At 37.6% G+C, this 20,610-nt stretch overlaps 1 protein-coding gene across 4 annotated transcripts in view; it reads right to left on the reverse strand.

Annotated features, from left to right (window-relative positions):
- Positions 1-754: 754 nt before the first annotated feature.
- The window catches only part of phka1a (phosphorylase kinase, alpha 1a (muscle)), a 38,185-nt gene continuing 18,329 nt past the window's right edge, over positions 755-20,610 (reverse strand). Inside the window, exons 18-34 of one of the 4 annotated variants that reach the window (XM_028474026.1) lie at positions 19,531-19,598; positions 15,706-15,867; positions 15,536-15,630; positions 14,150-14,295; positions 13,914-14,067; positions 12,673-12,831; positions 11,441-11,570; positions 11,239-11,340; positions 11,034-11,149; positions 10,661-10,696; positions 10,403-10,438; positions 9,567-9,608; positions 7,316-7,360; positions 5,647-5,808; positions 4,796-4,849; positions 4,494-4,694; positions 755-1,701 (exon numbers count right to left, since the gene is read on the reverse strand). In XM_028474026.1, the coding sequence (XP_028329827.1) occupies positions 1,528-1,701; positions 4,494-4,694; positions 4,796-4,849; positions 5,647-5,808; positions 7,316-7,360; positions 9,567-9,608; positions 10,403-10,438; positions 10,661-10,696; positions 11,034-11,149; positions 11,239-11,340; positions 11,441-11,570; positions 12,673-12,831; positions 13,914-14,067; positions 14,150-14,295; positions 15,536-15,630; positions 15,706-15,867; positions 19,531-19,598 (1,882 nt within the window). In that variant the 3' untranslated portion in view covers positions 755-1,527. Of the gene's footprint in view, positions 1,702-4,493; positions 4,695-4,795; positions 4,850-5,646; positions 5,809-7,315; positions 7,361-9,566; positions 9,609-10,402; positions 10,439-10,660; positions 10,697-11,033; positions 11,150-11,238; positions 11,341-11,440; positions 11,571-12,672; positions 12,832-13,913; positions 14,068-14,149; positions 14,296-15,535; positions 15,631-15,705; positions 15,868-19,422; positions 19,599-20,610 lie in introns of all 4 variants that reach the window. The other 3 variants (XM_028474024.1, XM_028474025.1, XM_028474027.1) reach the window with 3 other exon arrangements.

Raw genomic sequence — 20,610 nt, forward strand, 5'->3', positions numbered from 1 at the left:
TTCTTTTTTTTTTTTGTCAGAAAAGAGAGAAGATATTAAATATTACATAAACATTTAATAGCTAAATACAAGCTTTTTCAGTAAATGTCATTAGTACATGTATATCGCCCCTGTATTTTTTGTTAAATTATATATATACATATATATATATATAATTTACATTATTTTGGTTTGAAAAAAATTAAAATAAAAGGAAAATGTTAACTACTTACTAGCAGGGCTTCTCTTCTCCACATACCATAATTGTTTACGTTTGTTTTTAACGTCACATTAATATGACGTCATTCCTCACGTGTCAAAATAAAATAAAATAAAATGCATTTTTTCCCTGCTAACTTTGCAATCCTGTTTGTATTTTTACCCTGGCTCTTTTTTGTAGGTTGACGTTGTTATATTTATACAATTGGCACCTTATTAGTCATAGTCATGTTAATCTCAATTATTTTTATTTATTAAAAATAACTTCATCCCAAAAGTTAATAGAAATTATTTTGACGCACAAGACATATGAATTTAATGTATTTTCACAAAAATAAATGGAAATAAGGCATAAATAGTAGGTTGTAGGTTCAACATTTCCATGTGGTTATAAGATTGTATTAAAATAGCTTTATTGTAGTTTTTTCGCAATATACCAGCATAAAACATCTACCCAAGTTTAACTTTAGTCCAAAAAGAACCAATTACAATATAAAATGTAAATAAGTTTCCTTTAGAAAAACACACAATGAAAACTGTTTTACTTTTTTAATTACAGAATTAGTTTCCTTCCTCTTCATGTTGGTAAATAGTTCATGTTAGTTAGATTTTAACTGAAGGCACTTCAGGGACACAACATGCAGAAAACATTCACATTTCTCCAAATGTATAATATTAGAAATAAGTTTTTCAAAATAAAACCTTTTAACTCCTATCTGAAACTTACATTCTTACGTACCACACAAAGTGCATTTTATTCTCTCATACTGACATGCATGAGCGTTAAATAAAAGAAAGTCGTCACAGTTTGATGATCAGTCACTACAACATGTACAGCAGCGTTCACTATGCTGCAAAAATCAAGGTTTATGGATTATAATCGTGATTTCACTGCACAAAACTATTGTTATTTTGTGTGTGAAAGCAAGTAACGCAGTAACTGGTTGTAATGAATGAAAATGTCCACTTAATACAGAAAAGTTCACAGTGAAATTGTTGCTAATGTAACAAAAAAACAGTCAAACGAGTGGTTGAAATCCATCAGAGAAGGATTAAAAATGAAGAGAAGTCTCATAAACACCTTAAAATAACGACTTTACGGTTCATTAACCTGATTTTTCGTGCACAAATCAACTATTTCCTTTAAACAAATCTCATTAGAGCTGCAAGTTTGTATCCATCCGCCGCAAAAAGTAGTTCCCAAACATTCACAGGATTTACCTTATTCTGAGCAACACGTAAACACTTCTGTGAGGATGTAACGCATTAACACACACACACAACACACAGCAGACACACACACACGGCTCATTTATTCTGCTGTTTTCCTCACTGCACGGCACACGAGCCTCCAGGCAGGAAGTCCTGCACGTACACGGCCACGGCCTTGGTGAGGTAGGTCATGCTTCCAAAGCGGCCACTGGGGGCGCTGTCGTACAGCAGCCTGCACACGCCCGTAGACGGGTCCCTCTCCAGGATGTGCTCCTCGGCTCCCAGGTCCCTCTGGAAGAAGAAAACGCTGACTCAGTGCATGTAGAACAAGCTGCGTTGCCAGGTTGGGTTTAGGGAAGTTTTTGAACCATGTGGGGTCGCTTGAAATGTCGAGTAATTACTGATAAAAATAAATATACATTGTTCATTTTATCACCGCTAACAAGGGGCGGACTGGGGGGTGGGGGGAGTGGCCCGGGAGTGATTGACAGACCCGCCCACTTCATGCACGTGTAGTGTAGACTAAACACAACCGTGAAAGTTTCCTACGGTTGACAATGGGCATGCGCGTCTGTCATGTTGAAAAAAAGGTAAAAATCTTTCCTTACATTTTTAGGGTTAGAATTATTGTTTATAATAATAAAAAAATTTAAGGTAGCAAAATATTGTACGTATACGTGTAAAACATTTACTACGTTATTAGTGGGCATGTGCCCGTAGGAAACTTTCACGCGTAGGATTATTTTACATGACACCTATAACACCAGTTTCATGACCCTGGACCATAATCATTGATTAATCATTAACTTGAACCCTTAAGTAGCCTACAGTAAAATAATTACAGGAGTAAAGTGATTTTACAGCAGTAGCGATATTAATGCTAACACGTCATTGATACAATAAAATGTGGCCGTCCCACCCCTCCCCCAACCAGTATCTCTTATAGGTGGACAGGAAATCTAAAATACCCACTTATCAACCGCTTACTAAATACAATTATGTGATTAGGTCGACCTTTATTAACATTGAAATGCTGTGAACGTTCCTACTAGGGCTGGACAATATGAACCAAAACTCATATCTCAATATATTTTCTCAAAATGGTGATATATGATATAAATCTAGATATTTTCTATTTTCAAATGAAGTCTGAGCAGAAATAGAATTCTGGCTTAAATTTGCTGATGCAAAATGCCACACAGGCTTATTTATTAACAAACAGCTGATCAATATGTGCCACTTTTGGCTTTTTCTCCTGTAAGGGACAGCACGTGTGAGTGAGTTCTGTAGTGTGGTTTGTCATGGGGAAGGTCTGGATTAGGACGCACTGATTAATCCTTCTAACTGAGCTTTACATGTGTCTGAGAAGTAAAAGCAGCGACTCTTAAAACAAGTATTTTGATGCAAAATATAATATAATATATATATATATCGATATATGTGATATTATAGTTTTCTATATCGCCAAAAAATAGAAAATTCGATACATCTTGAATTTCGATATATCGCCCAGCCCTAGTTCCTAAATTATAAAACAGCCTAAATAAAAACATGAATGTGTTTATTTAATATACTCACAGTTTATATACAAGTCAACACGTTGTATATTTACTGTTAATTTCACATTGCTTGTCTTTAAGTTAGACATGAACATTTTATTTTCATTATATATTTTCTTAGAATTTTTCATGCTCACTCATGTGAGCAAAAATACACAATATGCCTGAAAGAAACATACAAAATAAATTACTGATTAAAAAAGAATATATATATATATACATATACATATATATATATAGTATTCTTTTTAATTAATAAATTCTTATTATCGTGAAATTATTTCTAAAATTAAAACAACACACAATTTAAAAAAAACCTTCATTCTATACTTTCACTTTCTAGTTGAAAAAAAAAAAAGAAAGTATTTTGGGGTCGCCAAATGATCCAAAAACGTTTTTTTATACGTTTTGATATTGAAATGTTTAGCAAAAGCACAATGGAAACACTTTTCCCGCAATTACTGTCACATGACACCTCAAATAATGAGCATGGCAAATCGTAAATGTGGGTAAATTGGCAAAAATAAGCATGAAATATGGTGAAAAGAGGTTAAAAATAACAATAATGGGTCCATTATGTGGAAAAGGTTTATAAGTACCGATAATGTCTTGAATGTGAAATTATAAAAAAAAAAAAAATGTGCAGAAAAAGCATTGAAATTTGATGGAGAAGAGTCAGAAATGGCAGTAATGTAGCAAAAATGGATTAAAAGGAGAAAAAATATGGCAAGAAAAAGTGATGAAAATAAGGTAAGTTTGGTTAAGTGGCAGAAAAAAGGTAAAAATAAGCAAAAATTAGATTAAAATTGTTAAAAATTGCATCTGCATACACAACGTTGTAATTGTACTTGTACAATATCAAAACGTCTGATATACCTCCTCATGACAGCGTGAAAACGTTTTAGCGATATACGAGTGTTTCTTTTTTTTTTTAAATTCAGGTGTTTCCATTATCGGTTTTTATTGCGATATTTAGATTTTGTGCATTTCCAAGCGTAATGGAAATGTAGCTATTGAAATGTATCGCAAAAGCGGCGTGGAAACACTTTTTCAGAAATTACACGTCACAGGGCGTGACGTACCTGGTCACATGACCACTTCTCTATCTGAGTTTGCATTACCCTTGAAAATGCGCAAAATCTATATAGCGCAATAAAAACGCTGAAACAACTGAATTTTGAAAGAATACTCAAATATCGCGAAAAAGGTTTTTTATGCTTCCACAACGAGGCTTTTCAGGCGTTTCAAAATTGAAATGTATCGCAAAAACACTTTTTCACAATTACACGTCACAGGGCGTGACGTACCTGGTCACATGACCACTTCTCTCTGTGAAAACATGACGCGGTACATGTGGACAGAAGAGAAGACCGAGGCATTTCTTAGATTATTAGTGGCACATGAGACGTGAAACAACAAAGGAACACAGAGTGTTATAAGAAGGTTCGGAGTGTCCATCTTCCTGCAGAGAAGTCTCACATTTCATGAGTAACGAGGCTCCACAACAACCGTGAGGAGGCTCACCTGGTCTTTGTAGAACATGTCGTTGGCCTGATGGACGATCTTCTCCACGTGGATGATGGATCCGATGCTGGGGATCTCTACATCAGCCAGCATGGTGAGGACCAGGATGGCCTCCACCAGCAGCTGACGGTACTCGGGCTGAGGAACGCGGTTCAGAACCGTCTCCACGTGCACAGAGAACTTGATCTCACCGGGGGTCATCTGTTGGAAACACCACACACTCCAGTTACCGTTAGTGACGAGGTTTGGCTGTATTTTCATTGGAACGCTGAGAGAAGAACCAATCACAGCGAGCGTCTCACCTCTCTGGTGGTGGACGATGGAAGGACAAACCCTTCGATGGACAGACCGTGGCACTGCAACACAAAGCATAATAACCGTCGTTAAACACTGTGCTCTGATTGGTCCGTCCCCTCATTACTTCACACGTTCTGATGTTGCTTAAAATGTTTTTTGTTTTTCTTCATCTGGCCTAAAATAATTTTTACCCTTTTTCTGCAACTACACCAAACTTTCTATATTTTAACCTATTTTCATCACTTTTTCTTCCCATATTTTTGCCTTTTTTAATGCGTTTTTGCTACATTACTCCCATTTCTGACACTTCTCCATTAATATTTCTATACCTTTTCTGCCCTTTTTTCCACTTTCAAGACATTTTCAGCACTTTTATAAACCCTTTCCACCACTCTTCCATCTAATGTTGCATATGTTGACCTATTATTGTCAGTTTTAACCTCTTTTCACCATATTTCACATTTTGTTTTCTCGGAGAAGCAGTCCTGTGATGTGCAACTGCGTAAAAAGTGTTTCCATTGCACTTTTACGAAACATTTCAATATCGAGACGTCCGAAAAAACTCCTCATGAAGTGCTGAAAATGTCTTAAAAGTGAAAAAAATGTGCAGAAAAGGCATTGAAATTTGATGAAGTGGCAGAAATGGGAGCAAAGTAGCAAAAAATGCATTAAAAGGAGCAAAAATGTGGCAAGAAAAAGTGGTGAAAATGCAGAAAAAGGGCAACAATAATCAAAAATGGGCTCAAATTGTTCACCCCAAGGTTGAGAACCCCTTGTTTAAAACAAGTGAAGACTAATTAATGCTTTAGAATAGACTAATGTGACGCTGATAGAAATAGACGTGATAGAGTGGAACCTTCTGGAGGATCTTCCAGACTTTCTGGTAGAATCCAACAGGAACACGGTTCAGGGCTCCATCCAGTCGCCTCCTACGCAGCCATTGGCCGTGTCTGGTATCCTTGACAACAGGAATGGACTCCGGGATGTCCAGGGACTCGATAGACGGCAGCCTGTACCTCTGAGAGAGAACAGACAAACACAAATAAACAATAAAAAAACTGAATAAACAATCTGATGGAAAAAAAAAACCACACAAACACCTGAACGGAAAAAATACTAGAAAATAAATGGATGACAGTCTGTATTTCAAGAAAACAAACAAAAAAAACTAATGAATAAAGACAAACTTCTGTGAAGGGGTAAAACTAAACCAACACAAGCAATAAAGTCTAGTCCAGGGGTCTGCAACCTTCACTCTCAAAAGAGCCATTTTGCCTCATCTCACCTGGATTAAAGTCCTCCCGGAGCCGACAAAAATACCTTTTTAATGAAGACAACATAGTGTGTAAAATTCCATACAGTTAAAATTATATCGGATAATGTTATGTAAAGAATATTTTTCTTTAGATAATGTATTTGAAGGACTACAGAAAAATAACTTGAATCTGCTAATTTGCTCATTTCTTGCCACATCTCAAGCATGCATATTTAGCTGACATGTTGGCATTTAATGAATCTGTCACCACACAATTAAAATTTATATTTACTTCCAGAATAGTCTTTTAGTTAATTTAGTTATCTTACCAGGGATTTAAAACTTAAGGTGAACCACAAGTGCAAGGAAAGTTGATGGTCAGCAGATGTTTCAGGAGGTGAAGTAGAAAGGTAGCAGATTTATTGCACAATGTGATTTATTTTTAGGTTGACAAATTGTTATATATCATGATTTTATTTGGTGTCAAAATTATTAATCATTAATACCCTCTGTAAGAAAAAAATTATTTATTTCAATAGTTTTGAAAGCTATAGGGAGCCATTGCAAAAGAGTCAAAGAGCCACATGAGGCTCCAGAGCCGCAGGTTGCAGACCACTGGTCTAGTCAGTGTGGTTAGTTTGGTGGTAATGGCGCCACCTGCTGGTAGTTTAAAGCTTTCCTCACATGTCAAAATAAAAATGTATAAACATTTTACTAACAAAAAAAAAAAACAACTAAAAAATGCTAAAATAATTAGATACATTAGATAAAGATAAGCTACTTTGAAACTGATTAAATTATTTTTTTTTTTAATCATTAATATTAAGATGATGCAAAATGAATAAATGTGAAATATTAAGTGAGTTAAAATGATTCATGCTATTTTAAATAAACAAAAATAAAATGTGTAAAAAAATTAAAACAAAAAATATAATCTAAATTATAAATACTGATTTCATTTTTTTTTTTTTACAGAGGCTCCAGAAATATTTCAGATGAAAAGAAATATTAAACAAAGAAACAAAAGAAAGAGCAATAAAAAGTACATAATGAAGTAGAAAGCTGTTAATTAAGTGCAAACATTCCAGTAAAATATAATATAAATATACAAAATAAAATATAATACAGATAAATACAACAATATTATAGTGAGCCAAAATATTTTTATATCTAAGAATTTGAAACAACAATATATTTTTCTATTAACCCACACGAATAGAGTAGATGAGTTATATTATAAGATAAAGGTGAATTTAGTTGTTTTTTTTACCCCAGATTCAATGTTTTCGATGTCCAGTGACTGACTTCGAGCTCCCTGAGAGGTTTGAGAACAGAAAGCAAGAGCAACAAACAGAATGAAATGAACAAAAACAAAAATCTGCGAATCAGAGCTGAGAGGAAATCATATCACTTTCTAAAACAGGAAGAGAAATATTGTCATTTTAATAAAAAAAAAAAAAAAGAAGAAAAAATCAGGCAGAACGTGCATTGATGACAGAATATACCCTTGCATGCATATTTTTGGGACAATACACAAACTTTCCTCCTTAAACAGGTGAAACAGAGATATGAAACGTTCTCAGGATATGACAGACTTCCCCTCCTGAAATAGAAATAGTTTAATGACACAGACTAAAGGAAACCTAAAACAGACTGATGATAAATCTGATTTCAGTCGACGTCTGAAGCAGTGAAATCTGACATTGATGACAATAGTTTACTTAACCTCTCAAAACCCCAGCCACTATTCTCTGAAAAATCACATACCCATAACAAATAACGTTTTTCTAAGCTTCGACATGACCTATATGGCAAATTTTTATTCAGATTGAAGTAGGACCCTTAGTGGTTACAGATGATGTGCAATTTTGGAAATATGACAATAAATCATGTTTTAAATACAGAAATCTGTAGTACGTCCAAAAAAAAACTAGATTTACATTCAATATTAAGCCAATTCTCAGTATGGAAGGCTAAAAAAGCAGAAATAATTGTACTAATGTATGAACATCAACTGCAGCAAATTTGGTGATAATAAACATTAGACCAAAGATACAACTGTGCCAACGTTTTCTACAAGTTTGTAACTAATATATCAGTCAAATTGATTGCAATAATTATTGGTCTTAAGTTTGACCACTAGATGTTGCAATTTGGCTTGAAATAAACACACATTATCCATTTTTATTCAGGTTTGTGCTGTGCCATGCGTAATGCTATTTTACGTTCCACTCTTTGATGGTGTTACGCATGGCTGTTATTCAGCAATGCTTTGACCAATCAGAATGCTTGATACTGCATTGTAAAGCTCAGAGCCTGTAGAAGTTGGTGATATCAAACGCTATGGGAGTGGCTTTATCCCTGGCCAATCAGAGCTGGGTAGAGGAGGGACCGGCCATTTTACGCACGAGTGCTACGCGCCTCATTGGAAGGATTTCTTGACTGAGAAGTGCTCAGATGTGTATAATGGCGGTCTATCTGATGACACAATTTGAATTGATCAAAATATGGAGTTTCATGCACATTGGAGCAACTTTTGAGAAGAAACGATAAAAATAAGACGCCATTTGTCATCATTGCTGACTTTTTCTGATTTTGTGGCATTGTTTTGGTACGTAACATACCCGACTTGTATGTCAGTGGATTCAGCTCGGCCTGTAGTTTCACTTCGGCTCATGTTATAGAGCTCTGTGTTTATTATGTGACTCACGGCAGTGAGAAAAGGCAGAGTTTGCAGAGTTGTTGACTTTTCCCTCTTTAAACATAATGGCCTGGTGTGTGTGCTGTGATCATTAGTTATAAATGTGGGTTGGCTACGGTTTTAGCTGCGTTTCTTAGGATTACGGAGAGGTATGGAATGTGTGATTTCATTCATCCTTTACAACATCAAGACCCATGAGTTACGAAGGCTGGAGCCGGCGGGTGCAACGGGGCAGAAGAGGTTAATTACTGTATTAACGACGTTTGGCAGAATTTGGAAAAATGTAATTGTAATGACATCTAATTAAAAAAACAGATGAACTCTCACTCTTCTGTGTCATGTGAACTGTTGCTTTTGCTCCAAATACTTCCTGTGAACAGATCTTTGTGTGTGAGCTAAGTCATAAAGAAGCGTGTGGTCGGCATGACGAAATAATCATCAAAAAACAGAGTGCTGATAGGAAAAAATCAATGTTTCCATCTTTGCTGCATTCATATGCTATGGTTTCATTCATTTAGACAACTCTTTCCCAGGAAATGATGGTCCTTATATCACATCAAAGTGATCAGCAGACGCCTCTGAGGAAGACTGACAGTCGGCAGTGGAAACATGTCAGGAGATCAAAGGAAATTTCCTGGAAAAAGTTGTCTGAATAAATGAAAATTGCTGAAATTATTAAAGAAACACCATTAAAAAGACAGAACAATTATAGTCCAATCAGGGATCATCATCATCACAGGCGCATCATTCTCATTGGTTGCTGAGAATTAAAGTCTAATTATTCTTGATTAACCAACTCTTCTTTAAACGTTATTGTCACCTTCACAGAGTCGCCCAGAGACGCTCTGCGGTCCATCTGTAACTGTAAACACACACACACACACACACACACACACACACACACACATAAACACACACATAAACACACACATGACACCAGTCCTTCATCAGGTGAACTAAACTCCTCCTCTTCCTCACCCCCTCAGTGAATCATTCTTCCCTCCACCACAAAAACACAAACCAAGTGGGACTTTTTCACTCTTTAAGCTTTTTGGTTAAAGATGATAAATGTTTCAAAGTAAAAACATCAAATATAAAAAAAACTACATTTAAAAAATTTATTTAGCATGGTTAAACAGGCTGAAATTTATTTTTATTTATTGCAGGAATTACTTGTATTAAAAAATGCAGCGGTGTCTCGAGGAAGACAGTGTTGTGTTTGTTCTTGTTAATGTGTAATTTTTATTTAATTATTTAGTTTTTTTTAATTATAGAGTTTTAATTTTGTCTACTTATTTTTATTTTTAAATATCAGTATGCTGTGTTTATTTTTTATTCTGTGTATTTTATTTTTTTTTTTACTTTTAATTTACTTTATACGTATATATCTATGGGGATATGTGGGTCTATACACATATATATGCCTACATTCTAATTTTGTAACCCTTTTTTAACCATTTATTTCTCTGTATGACTAATTGTTTAACATTATAGTTGCCATTATTCCCACTATTACTATCATTGCTACTGTTATTATCAACTTTCTTGGTTTATCTTTGATCCTGTGGTTTTTTTGTGTTGTTTGTTAATTAAAGTGAAATAAATCTTATAAAATGTCCCGCTGTGATGGTTAATAGTTGGTCATGTGATCGTCACCTTAATCTGATCCGTCACGGACAACCTGTGCTCTGTCTGAAACACAAACATGAACGTTAAGTACATCCGTCATAATGCTAGCAACGCTACGATCAGACGTTCATTAGCCTCATCATTAAGAACATAAAAACTAATTCACGATAATTAATTAACGACCCCGTCAATTGAAACTCCCTGCCGTGCAGCTCATGCTCTCATTCAACGCTAATCTGTGAGCACCCGCCGGGTGAATCAGCACCCAACGTGAACAGCAGTCACCTTACTGTAGTCCGTCAGAGACAACCTGTGCTCCAGCTGCAGAGAGAAACACAGGATTTTCAAAATAAAAGGTCATTTCGGGCTCCGACGTCGCCTCCGTTCACACGGGATGAGACTCGAGTCTCACGGAGACGATGAGAGCGAAACACGAACAGCAGAGACAACGTTAAACAGACGAGAGGGTGTGTGTGTATGAATGTACACATATATATATATACACAATATACGTGTGTGTGTATGTTTATATCTATGTGTGTGTGTATATATATGTGTGTATACAGTAGATATGCATGTGTGTGTGTATGTATAAATATGTGTGTGTGTGTACATATGTGTGTATGTATATATATGTGTGTGTGTGTGTGTGTCTCACCAGTTTCATATCACTCTTCAGTTTGCTGATGCCGGCTCTTTCGCTCTTGGTGGCGCCCACGTTTCCTAGGTGATGGATGGAGATGGCTGGACTCACACCGGCCTCCATCTCTCTCCCTGTGCACATGTTTAAACACATGATGAAGATGAAACGCACACACACGTTACACACACGTTACACACACACACAGAGGGGATGAACTGACCGCTGCGCTGAACTCCAAACTCTTTCCCACTGAGGATGTGATGAAGGAGACTCTTTAGCTCAGATGGAGCCAGACTCATCAGACTCTCTGTGGCCTCCTCACCTGCACACACACACATTTACATATTTACACACGCACACACGCGCGCCTGGGAGAATAAAGCCCAGAGTATATAATATACAAGTAGCCGTTCTTTCCTCACCTGAGCAGTTGAGTGACTGAGCGAGCTCTGTGGCCATCACCTGGATGATGAGTCCGATTCTAAGCCTGAACATCTCACTGAACAGGTTGGGCTGAGTCCTGATGCTCATGGCCAGGTACACCATGATCTCCTGGTGGGAGGAGCCAACAACACATTAATGCACAGCACAGATAGATTGTGCGATTTGCATTTCATACAATGACAAACATGGAAAAATTACTTTACAGATTAGATCTGAGACCTCTAAGCAAACTACATAAAGGACATAAAAAACGTCGCATCACCTTCAGAGTACGAGTCGTGACTTTTTGCGTCCGTCTTGTACAACAATGTGACTTATATGTACATTTTTTTTACCAAGGAGCACCATTTAACAATTTAAATATGAATCAGATGTTTTCTATTTAGATGAAAGGTACAAAATTACACAAGTTATGACTGCATGAATCTAAAAAGCACCAATAATGTGGTTTTGAAGGAATATGAAACGACTGTTGCACAGAGCACGAAAAAGAAAAGACGACGGACTGATATTTACAGGAACGCAAGATACTGGTTCTTTCTGTTATGGAGAAAAAATGGGAAAATTAAGCTCTTTAAGTTATTAAGGAATATTAGTGCTTGTAAAGAGATACCACACAGATGTGACAGGAGTGGGAAAAATACACATTAGTTATAAAAGAAGTTCATTTCAAGCCTTGCCCGTCTCCTTCATAAAGTCTCTTACCCTGACTTTTCCTACAGTAAAACACATTTTTATAGTATACAGAAATATTATAATAACTCAAAAATTACACATCGTATAAGAAAAATGTACGACTAACACACTGGTATGAATTTCATGCATCTCTCATGTTTGTATGCAGGTTCTTCTCCTGTCAATTTATATGTTACCAGACATCCGTTATAAGTTATATCAACCAAAAGGTTATAACTAACACTCATGTTTTATTATTAGTAAATTAGTAGATCACCTCACCTCCATCAACACATCTTTTGTGCTTAAATTATTTTAGATTCATTTTGTCATCTCTTATAAACTTGTTTTTAGAAGCAAACTTGATGGAAAAGTGACTGTTTATTGGTTTTAAAAGTGAAAATGATTGGTTATTGTATCTGTTCTGATGGTGTGATGCTTTTATTTCATTTTTAATTTAATTATTTAATGAAGTTTTTAGCAAACTTCAACTTTTCAGTCCAGACTATGGAAGCGATCTTTGTGTGAACTCCACCTGGGTGAGGATGGCCAAGCTGATGTTGCCGTCGCTGGCCTCTTCGATGACGGCGGCCAGCTGGTCGGGAGGAATGGGAGCCGTGATGGTTTTCTCTCGGGGCTCGGGGGGCAGCCCCACGGTCAGGTGCTTCTGGTGGGCCAGCAAATCAGAGCAGGCCTGCAGGAAGAGCACAACCAATCAAATAAGAGTGTATGGTATATTAAAAACCTCTGTCCTGCAGATCAAGGGACTTTTACTTTGAAAATTGTCCCACGGGCAATGAATTTCACAGCTTTACTGCTTAACTATTGCTTAACATTTAGGATAATGTAAGTTCAGGGTTTTCGCCAGCGGTGTTGAACGTTGGTGCCCCCTACGCTGTGATTTTGATCCTCTACGCTGTGATTTTCAACACATACGCTATGATTTTGATTCCCTACGCTGTGATTTTGATTCCCTACGCTGTGATTTTCAACACATACGCTATGATTTTGATTCCCTACGCTGTGATTTTGATTCCCTATGCTGTGATTTTGATTCCCTACGCTGTGATTTTGATTCCCTACGCTGTGATTTTGATTCCCTACGCTGTGATGCTGATCCTCTACGGTGTGTTTCAACCGACCTAGGGGGCTTTTCTGTAGTTTTTTTTCCTTTTTTAATCAGTACCGTAGCAATAATTGTTGCACACTTGGACACAAAAGGGTCTTCCAGGCGTGCCTGTGTTGTTTTAAACGTATCCGTAGACTGCCACTCTATGGATACGCAGTGCCGCCATTGGCCAGTTTAGGTCACGTGATAGGTGCACCACGTGACTTAAAGTTCCGTGTAGCTCATATTTATTTTTAGCTACCCAGCTAACCCTTTTATTTTTGCCCTAACCCTAACTCAATCCCTAACCCTAAAATTTTTATTTTTATCAGATATGTATTTTTAAAGGTGTAAATTGCTGTGTTAAATATGTTAAAATGAAAAAAAATATTTGTCAAACGTGGGATTCGAACCCATGTTAGCGAACCCATAAAATGTAATGTTGATTAACATCGTATCAATAAGATATTGGTTATTATCAAACATCTAATATTTTTTTTCATGTAAAAGTGCAAACTAAGACAATAGTGTTGAAATAGCCTTTTTCGGCCTAAATTGAGAATGAGTTTGACACCCCTGACCTCACTCCTGAGTGATGCTTCATCAATTATAACAATTGCAGTTGAACTAAATCTGCTACGAGTGCTTTTTAGGTGTCTGTGTCGTACCGAGTCCAGTTCCTCCACCTTCTTCTTCAACATCCCAGAGATCATCCTGACGAGCCCCCACAGTTTGAGCTCCCCAGCTTTCTCGTAGAGGTCACTGAGCAGAGACCTGACGTTGGTGCCTTTACCCTGCAGATGGGTGTCCCACTCCATCCCCCTGTAGGACAAACAGAACCAGCACAGACGTCAGCAGAGACAGGAGCAGGAGGGGCGGAGCCAGACTGACTCTGGACTCTCACTTGTCTTTGAACAGGATGTAGAGGATGTCGGCCTGGTCCTGGAGGCTCTGAGTGTCCTTCAGCAGCAAAGCCAAGCTGTTGTAGTCGATGGCTCCACTGGAGTCTCTGGGAATTCCGCTCTCTGTGGTCACCGTCACCTCAATGCTCTGGGACAAGGAGACAGAATCATTACGTTTGGTTTCTCCAGCACTAAAAAAAAACAGTTAAACCAGTTTCAAACCAACACTTTCATTATTCAAACACAGAAGGATCCAAAAGTGACGCTGCAATGAAAGCCTGGTTCTCCTTTGTTTAAGTTTGGAGATGTACTGACAATTTTCTGACAGTTTTTTATGTCAACTCTGGATTTTTATTTTATTTTATTTTTTGCTAAAATTGCAACTACAAATCCTCCTGAGAACCAATTTTCCTTTTTTCCTGTTGACATCCCATCTCTCTGTAGCTACTGTTACTAATTTGATTTTTTTAAAAGATATTTTTAATTTTTAAGCAATTTCCCCCTGGGATTAATAGAGGAATTCTGATATTTTTACTCAAAAAGTGCAAAACAGCAGCACAAATACATAAAATAAAAAACACCAAAATGATTTAAAAACAACACAAGTACAGAAAAAACACCAATAAAAACAGAAAATAAAAACTTTACAGGAAAAAAAAAAAAACAAAGACACCCCACAAAACAACTAAACTACAGAAAAATCACTACAAAAACACACAAAACTATAACAAAAATACAGAACAAACAGCAAAAGAAGCCAACTAAAATACACGGAAAAAAACCTCTAAAAGACACAAAATGAGAAACGCCAAAAAACAACAAAATGTACTCTAAAAAGAAAAAAAACACAAAAAACCCACAACACAAAAACCCAACAAAGGCCCCAAAACAATAAAAAAAATACACAAAAAATTCTAAAATGACACAAAATAACAGAAATAACTACAAACCCCCAAAACTCAATAATAATTACTCCAGAGACAAAAACAATACATGATAAATTAACAAATTAATTCCACACAGACACAAATGACAATATAAAAATATATACAACAAAAATTTGAGCGTGTGTGCGTACATGTTTTTGTTTTTACACACCCTTTTTAATAATAATAGGCCTACCTACAATGTTTTAAAACATTGCAAATGTTTACACAAATTTCACATTAACAGTCATTTCCAATGTTTATAGATCACAACCTCTGATTTCAGTCATTATCAGTTTAATGAGTCCATTAACTCCTGCTAATGTATAACCTTTCACTAACAATCTGATTTTTTTCCTGCACATCGTCCCACTGTAGAACTCTGGCACCCCCCACTGTGTAAAACCCTGACGTGATGTATGCTCAGTGTGTGTTTGAGAGGACTGAGATAGTCAGACCCACCTGGTGCTCCTGCGCTGCAGCAGAGTCCGTGAAGTTGAGGTTAAGCGACGGCTGAGGAGCACGAAACAGCTTGTTGGGCAGGTACATGTTGACGTCTGTGTGGAAACATCCACAACGTTTGTTTCTCTTCACACGTTCAGCACTAGAGGCAGACGCTGACAGACACTCACTCTGCACGTTCAGATCCTGGGCCTTGTTCATCAGAGAAACCATCTCCTTGGTCTTGGTGGCCGCGGCCTTGAACCGTCCCAGACCTCCAGCCTGAGCTTTGGCCTTCTTGGGCGTAGCGTGAGCCAGAAGGTGATCCAGGTACGTGGCTAGATCGTCAGCCTCTGTAGTGTGGACCAGAAGCAACTGCATTTTCACATTCAAGCCCAGGGAGAGTCAAACTACGGCAGGGTTCTCTTTAGCTGTAGCCCTGCAGCTCTCGGACCAGCACCCGTAACCTTTATCAACCATTATCAATCATTAAAGCTGCGCATTGATAGAGAATACTAACCTTTAAAGGGATCCTCCACTGTTTTTACAAATGTGGCCTAAAACCTTTGAAACGTCTTTATTAGTAGATCTATGCCTAACAAACATTATTTTTGCACCATATTCATTTTATTAACTTTTAAAAATGGGACTACTTTACAGTTTTAGAGCCTGTGTTCCTCCATATTGAAATCACGTGATTGATGATGTCACACTGCCAATAAATATTCCATTGTTTCCTATTGGAGTGAAACATTCAGCCTGATTTTTAGATCGTTTAGCAGCTTTTTCAGTCAAAATGACAAGAGGGTAAAATCCACTAAAAAAAATCTGACCGTGTGGGTGACAGTTAAAAAACTTTGGTAGTAGACAATGAAGCAGAGAAGAAAAGCTCTCCAAAGGGACCTTTACTCTCCCTCCCTAAACAGTGCACTGACATGCTCTGTGACTGAAGTTAGCGAGTAATCACCGACTGTTGAAGACACAAACCCTGAGAATAGAAGTTATTTTAGGCGAGAGTCCTTCAACAGTCTGTGATTTACTTGTTAACTTCAGCCACCAGAGCGTGTAAGCACACTGTTTAAAGGCACACCGGGGACTTTTGGACCTAAAGAGTTGACCCACAACAGTTATTTTAAATGATTCCTCAGGCCAATATACAGCGCTTGACAGCATCATTGTGCCGAGCGGGGCTTCCCTCTTAAAATATCGCCCATGTAAAGTTAGGAGAGACGGACCGTCTTTGGCCAGGTCATGTGACCTGGAGAATGACTGGAGAACGTATCACTTTATGGTAGTCATGTGACCACAGGCTCAGATATACTCATTGGCCAGGTCGCCCGTCCCCCGTGCTGACCCCTGGCAAAGGGGGCCGACGACGGCAGTGAGGCCAGGGAGTGGGGGGGTAGCGTCACCGACGCGGCGAGGAGGGCTGAGCTCCAGGCCTCCAGCAGTGGGCAGAGGAGGGCGGTGGCGCCGGCTGCTCCTCCAGCTGCGATGCAAGCCCAGCCCCGCAACGCACCCCAGCCCGACCGATCCAGCCCTTAGAGCCAACCCTTATCCCTAAGTTACAGGTCAACTACTGTCTGCATACACAATCAAAAGACAAGGGAGGCTGGCCCGCCTGACTGACTGTTGATTTTTGCGACAGTGCTGCGGCGCTTGTGGCCACTCGGGGTGCTTTACGTGAAAGTTACAGGTCTAGCGCCCCTAGTGGCCAAAAGTTGCACAATGTGCCTTTAAGGGAGGAGGAACGAACACCGTCTGTGATGTACTACATTGCTGGGTAACTTTTTACCAATCAATTTAACAACGTCAATCTATCAAATAATTTTCATTTATTCACTCAACTTTTTTCAGGAAGTTTACTTTGATCTGCTGTGACGAGCCTGACAGAACTGTCAAGTTGGCCACGCCCACAAATAACTCAAGGACACAAAAAGTTGTCTAAATAAATGAGACCTGAACATAATATTCAATAAGAAAACAGGTGAATCAACATTTTCAGGCAGAAACAGTCACAAATAAAAGTTTTTCAGAATAAGATGCAAACAAAATGCAAACATGTAATAAGCTGCTGATGCACTAAAAACAAGTACATGGCGTTCATTCTATATCTTTGGTTTTCACTGGGAGCACTGGTTTCTTTCAAACACAACACACATACAAATAATGCAGAACCACATTTGTTTCAATAGTCAAAGAGTGAAGTAACGAGATGAACTATTAATACAAATAATTTTCTCCAGGTTAAAAAATACAAAAATAAATCTAATTTTCTTTTTTCCCCCCCCTTTTTATTTCATTATTATTTTTATTCTAATAGTTTAAATTGTTTTTTTAATAGTTGAATATTTTTCTTAATAGTTGAATATTTTTATTCTTTAAAGTTTTCATTTTATTTTGTCAATTATTTCTACACGTCTTAGATTTCCTTGCATTTACACTTGTGCACTGAAGTCTTCTGGTTGAGTCCTGTCAAAATAAAAGCTTTTTTTGCCAATGTAACACAGAGAGACAATTGAAACAAATGTAATGTTACATGGCAGCAGGTGAGGCTGGTCATTATGATGACAGAAGCAGAACCAAAGGGTTAAACCTGAATCTTTAAGGAGGAGTCACAGAAACATGTGGTCGTGTTATTCAATTTATCACATGTCTTTAGCTGTGATTTAACGTAGATGAGAACAGACCAATAACATCATGACCACAGGCTCAACGTGGGCGTGGCTTCCAAAGGTCAGAAAGTCATTAGAACGTCTTCCTCTGAGACTGTGATTGAGCTCAGCAGCAGAGATCAAACCCACATGTCTGGGTTAGCTTAGCATATAGCAACGCTGGCCGAGAGGAGTAAAGTGGAGTAAAAGGGGGCGGGGCTATATTAGGTTGAATTGTCTTGCTGTGTAAAAATATAAAGTAATAAGTTTTTTGTTGTTGGCGTTAATTTAGTAAAATGTTCAGTGGTCACAATGTTTCTGCTCTGAGTGAAATAATAATAATAATAATAATTATACGACAACAAGGACGTGTTAAAAAGGTTTACTGTGTGTTAGATCTATAGGGTTTACTACATTTGTATGCAAGTGTGTTTGTCTATTTGTGTGTTTGTCTCTGTCTACAGTATATGTCTATGACTGTGTGTGTGTCTATATGTGTACATTTGTCTTGTGTTTATGTTTGTGTTTGTCTATAGATCTATGAGTGTGTGTGTTTTTGTGTGTGTCCATGTCTCTGTTTGTCTTGTGTCTATGTTTGTGTGTGTCTTTGTGTGTGTATGTGTGTGTATGTGTGTGTCTTTGAGTGTCTGTGTGTGTATTGGTGCCTATGTCTTTGTGTGTGTTCTGTGTTTATGTTTGTGCATGTGTGTGCTCTGTGTGCGTGCTCCGTGTGTGTGTGTGTGTGTGTGCACGTTTGTGTGTGTGCATGTGTGTGCTCTGCATGTGAGTGCTTTGCGTATGTGCCCTCTGTGTTTGTGTGCTCTGCGTGCGTATGCCTGCTATGCGTGTGTGCACGTGTGTGCTCTGCGTGCGTGTGCCTGCTATGCGTGTGTGCACGTGTGTGCCCTGCGTGTGTGTGTGTGCTCTTCCTTTTTTGTGTGCTCTACGTGCGTGGGCTCTGCGTGCGTGTGCCTGCTGTGTGTGTGCGCGCATGTGTGTGCCCTGCGTGCAAGTGCTTTGCGTGTGTGAGCTCTGCGTGTGTGCGCGATGCGTGTGCTCTGCGCGCATGTGCCTGCTATGTGTGTGTGCAGGTGTGTGCTCTGAGTGTGACTGCTTTGCGTGTGTGCGCTCTGTGTTTGTGTGTGTGCTCTGTGTGTGTGCTCTGCGTGTGTGTGTGAATGATCAAACCAAATTCTACGTTACTCAGTGCACTTCCTGTCCTCCTCTTCCTCCCGTCTGTGCGTATTTTCTTACCGTCATCATAACGTAACTCATGCACGTATCCATCGCCGTCACCTTCATCACCATCACGATCACGATCATACTCTTCTTCGTGGCGGCCCATGCTGCCGATGGCCTTACCGTCTAGGAAGCTGAGGTGAGCGCAGCAGGAAGTGGTCAGGAACTCCGACAGCTTTCCCGTCTGGATCCTGGAGGTGAGGAAGAAGAAGATGGAGGTGAGGAGGAAGATTCCCAAACATATCCATTTAGAAATAAAATGGTGCAAATTACTAAAATAATAATACAATTCTATTTCGTGAGTAATTTCTTCCTTTTTTTCTGAGTAATTTTTTTCTGTTTTTCAGAGTAGTTACATGATAGAAGTTATGTTTTAGACTAATTGTAAAGCCATCATTATGGTTTAAATATAGAACTATCTCCCAGTGTCTGAAACCAAGTCAAAAGTACATTTTTATCAAATTAAACAACCCGGCCATGTTTGTGCTCCATAAAGAAATAAATGCATCTGTTGTTTCAAATGCCCTTTACGCTCAGAAAAAAATAGTCAGAAAAACAGGGGGGGGGAAAAAATTGCTTTAAAAACAGAAATAAATTAGCATGAAAAACAGAGCAAAATTACTCCAAAAAACAGAATAAAAAAAATTGGTCCAAAAAAATCTGAAAAAAAGAAACAAACCAAAAAAGTAAAGAACTGATTTTTTCCCCCAAGTTAATAAGCTTCCCTAAATATTCATTTATACATTTGAATAAAACTAGTGTAATTTTCTAATAATATATATAAATATTCATTTTGTTAGCTTTTTTTCAAATATATATATTTCTGTCACTTATTCTTATTTGGATTTTGCCTTTTCTTTTCGTTTTTTTTTTTTACAACTTCAAGTTTCAAGTAAAGCTTTTCTTTTGAAAATCTAAGTTTTAGAAAATAAGAGTCTCTTGACATCTGTTTTTCAACGGAGATCAGAGGGGGACAAGTTACATAATATAATTATCTTATATTTCATGTTACAAAGAATTGAACCATTTTTATAAAAAAGAAAAAATAATTATATTAATGAGTATATTTATCTTTTAAAAATGTGATTTTTCTCTTTTAATTTGGGATACACTGTGATGGTAGTAGTAAAAAAAAAAAAAGGAAAAATAAGGAAAAAAGGGGAAAGAAAAAAAAGGAAAAAAAAAAATAAGGAAAAAAGGGCA

The sequence above is a fragment of the Gouania willdenowi genome, chromosome 18 (genome assembly GCF_900634775.1).
Source record: "Gouania willdenowi chromosome 18, fGouWil2.1, whole genome shotgun sequence".
NCBI classification, from domain to species: Eukaryota; Metazoa; Chordata; class Actinopteri; order Blenniiformes; family Gobiesocidae; genus Gouania; species Gouania willdenowi.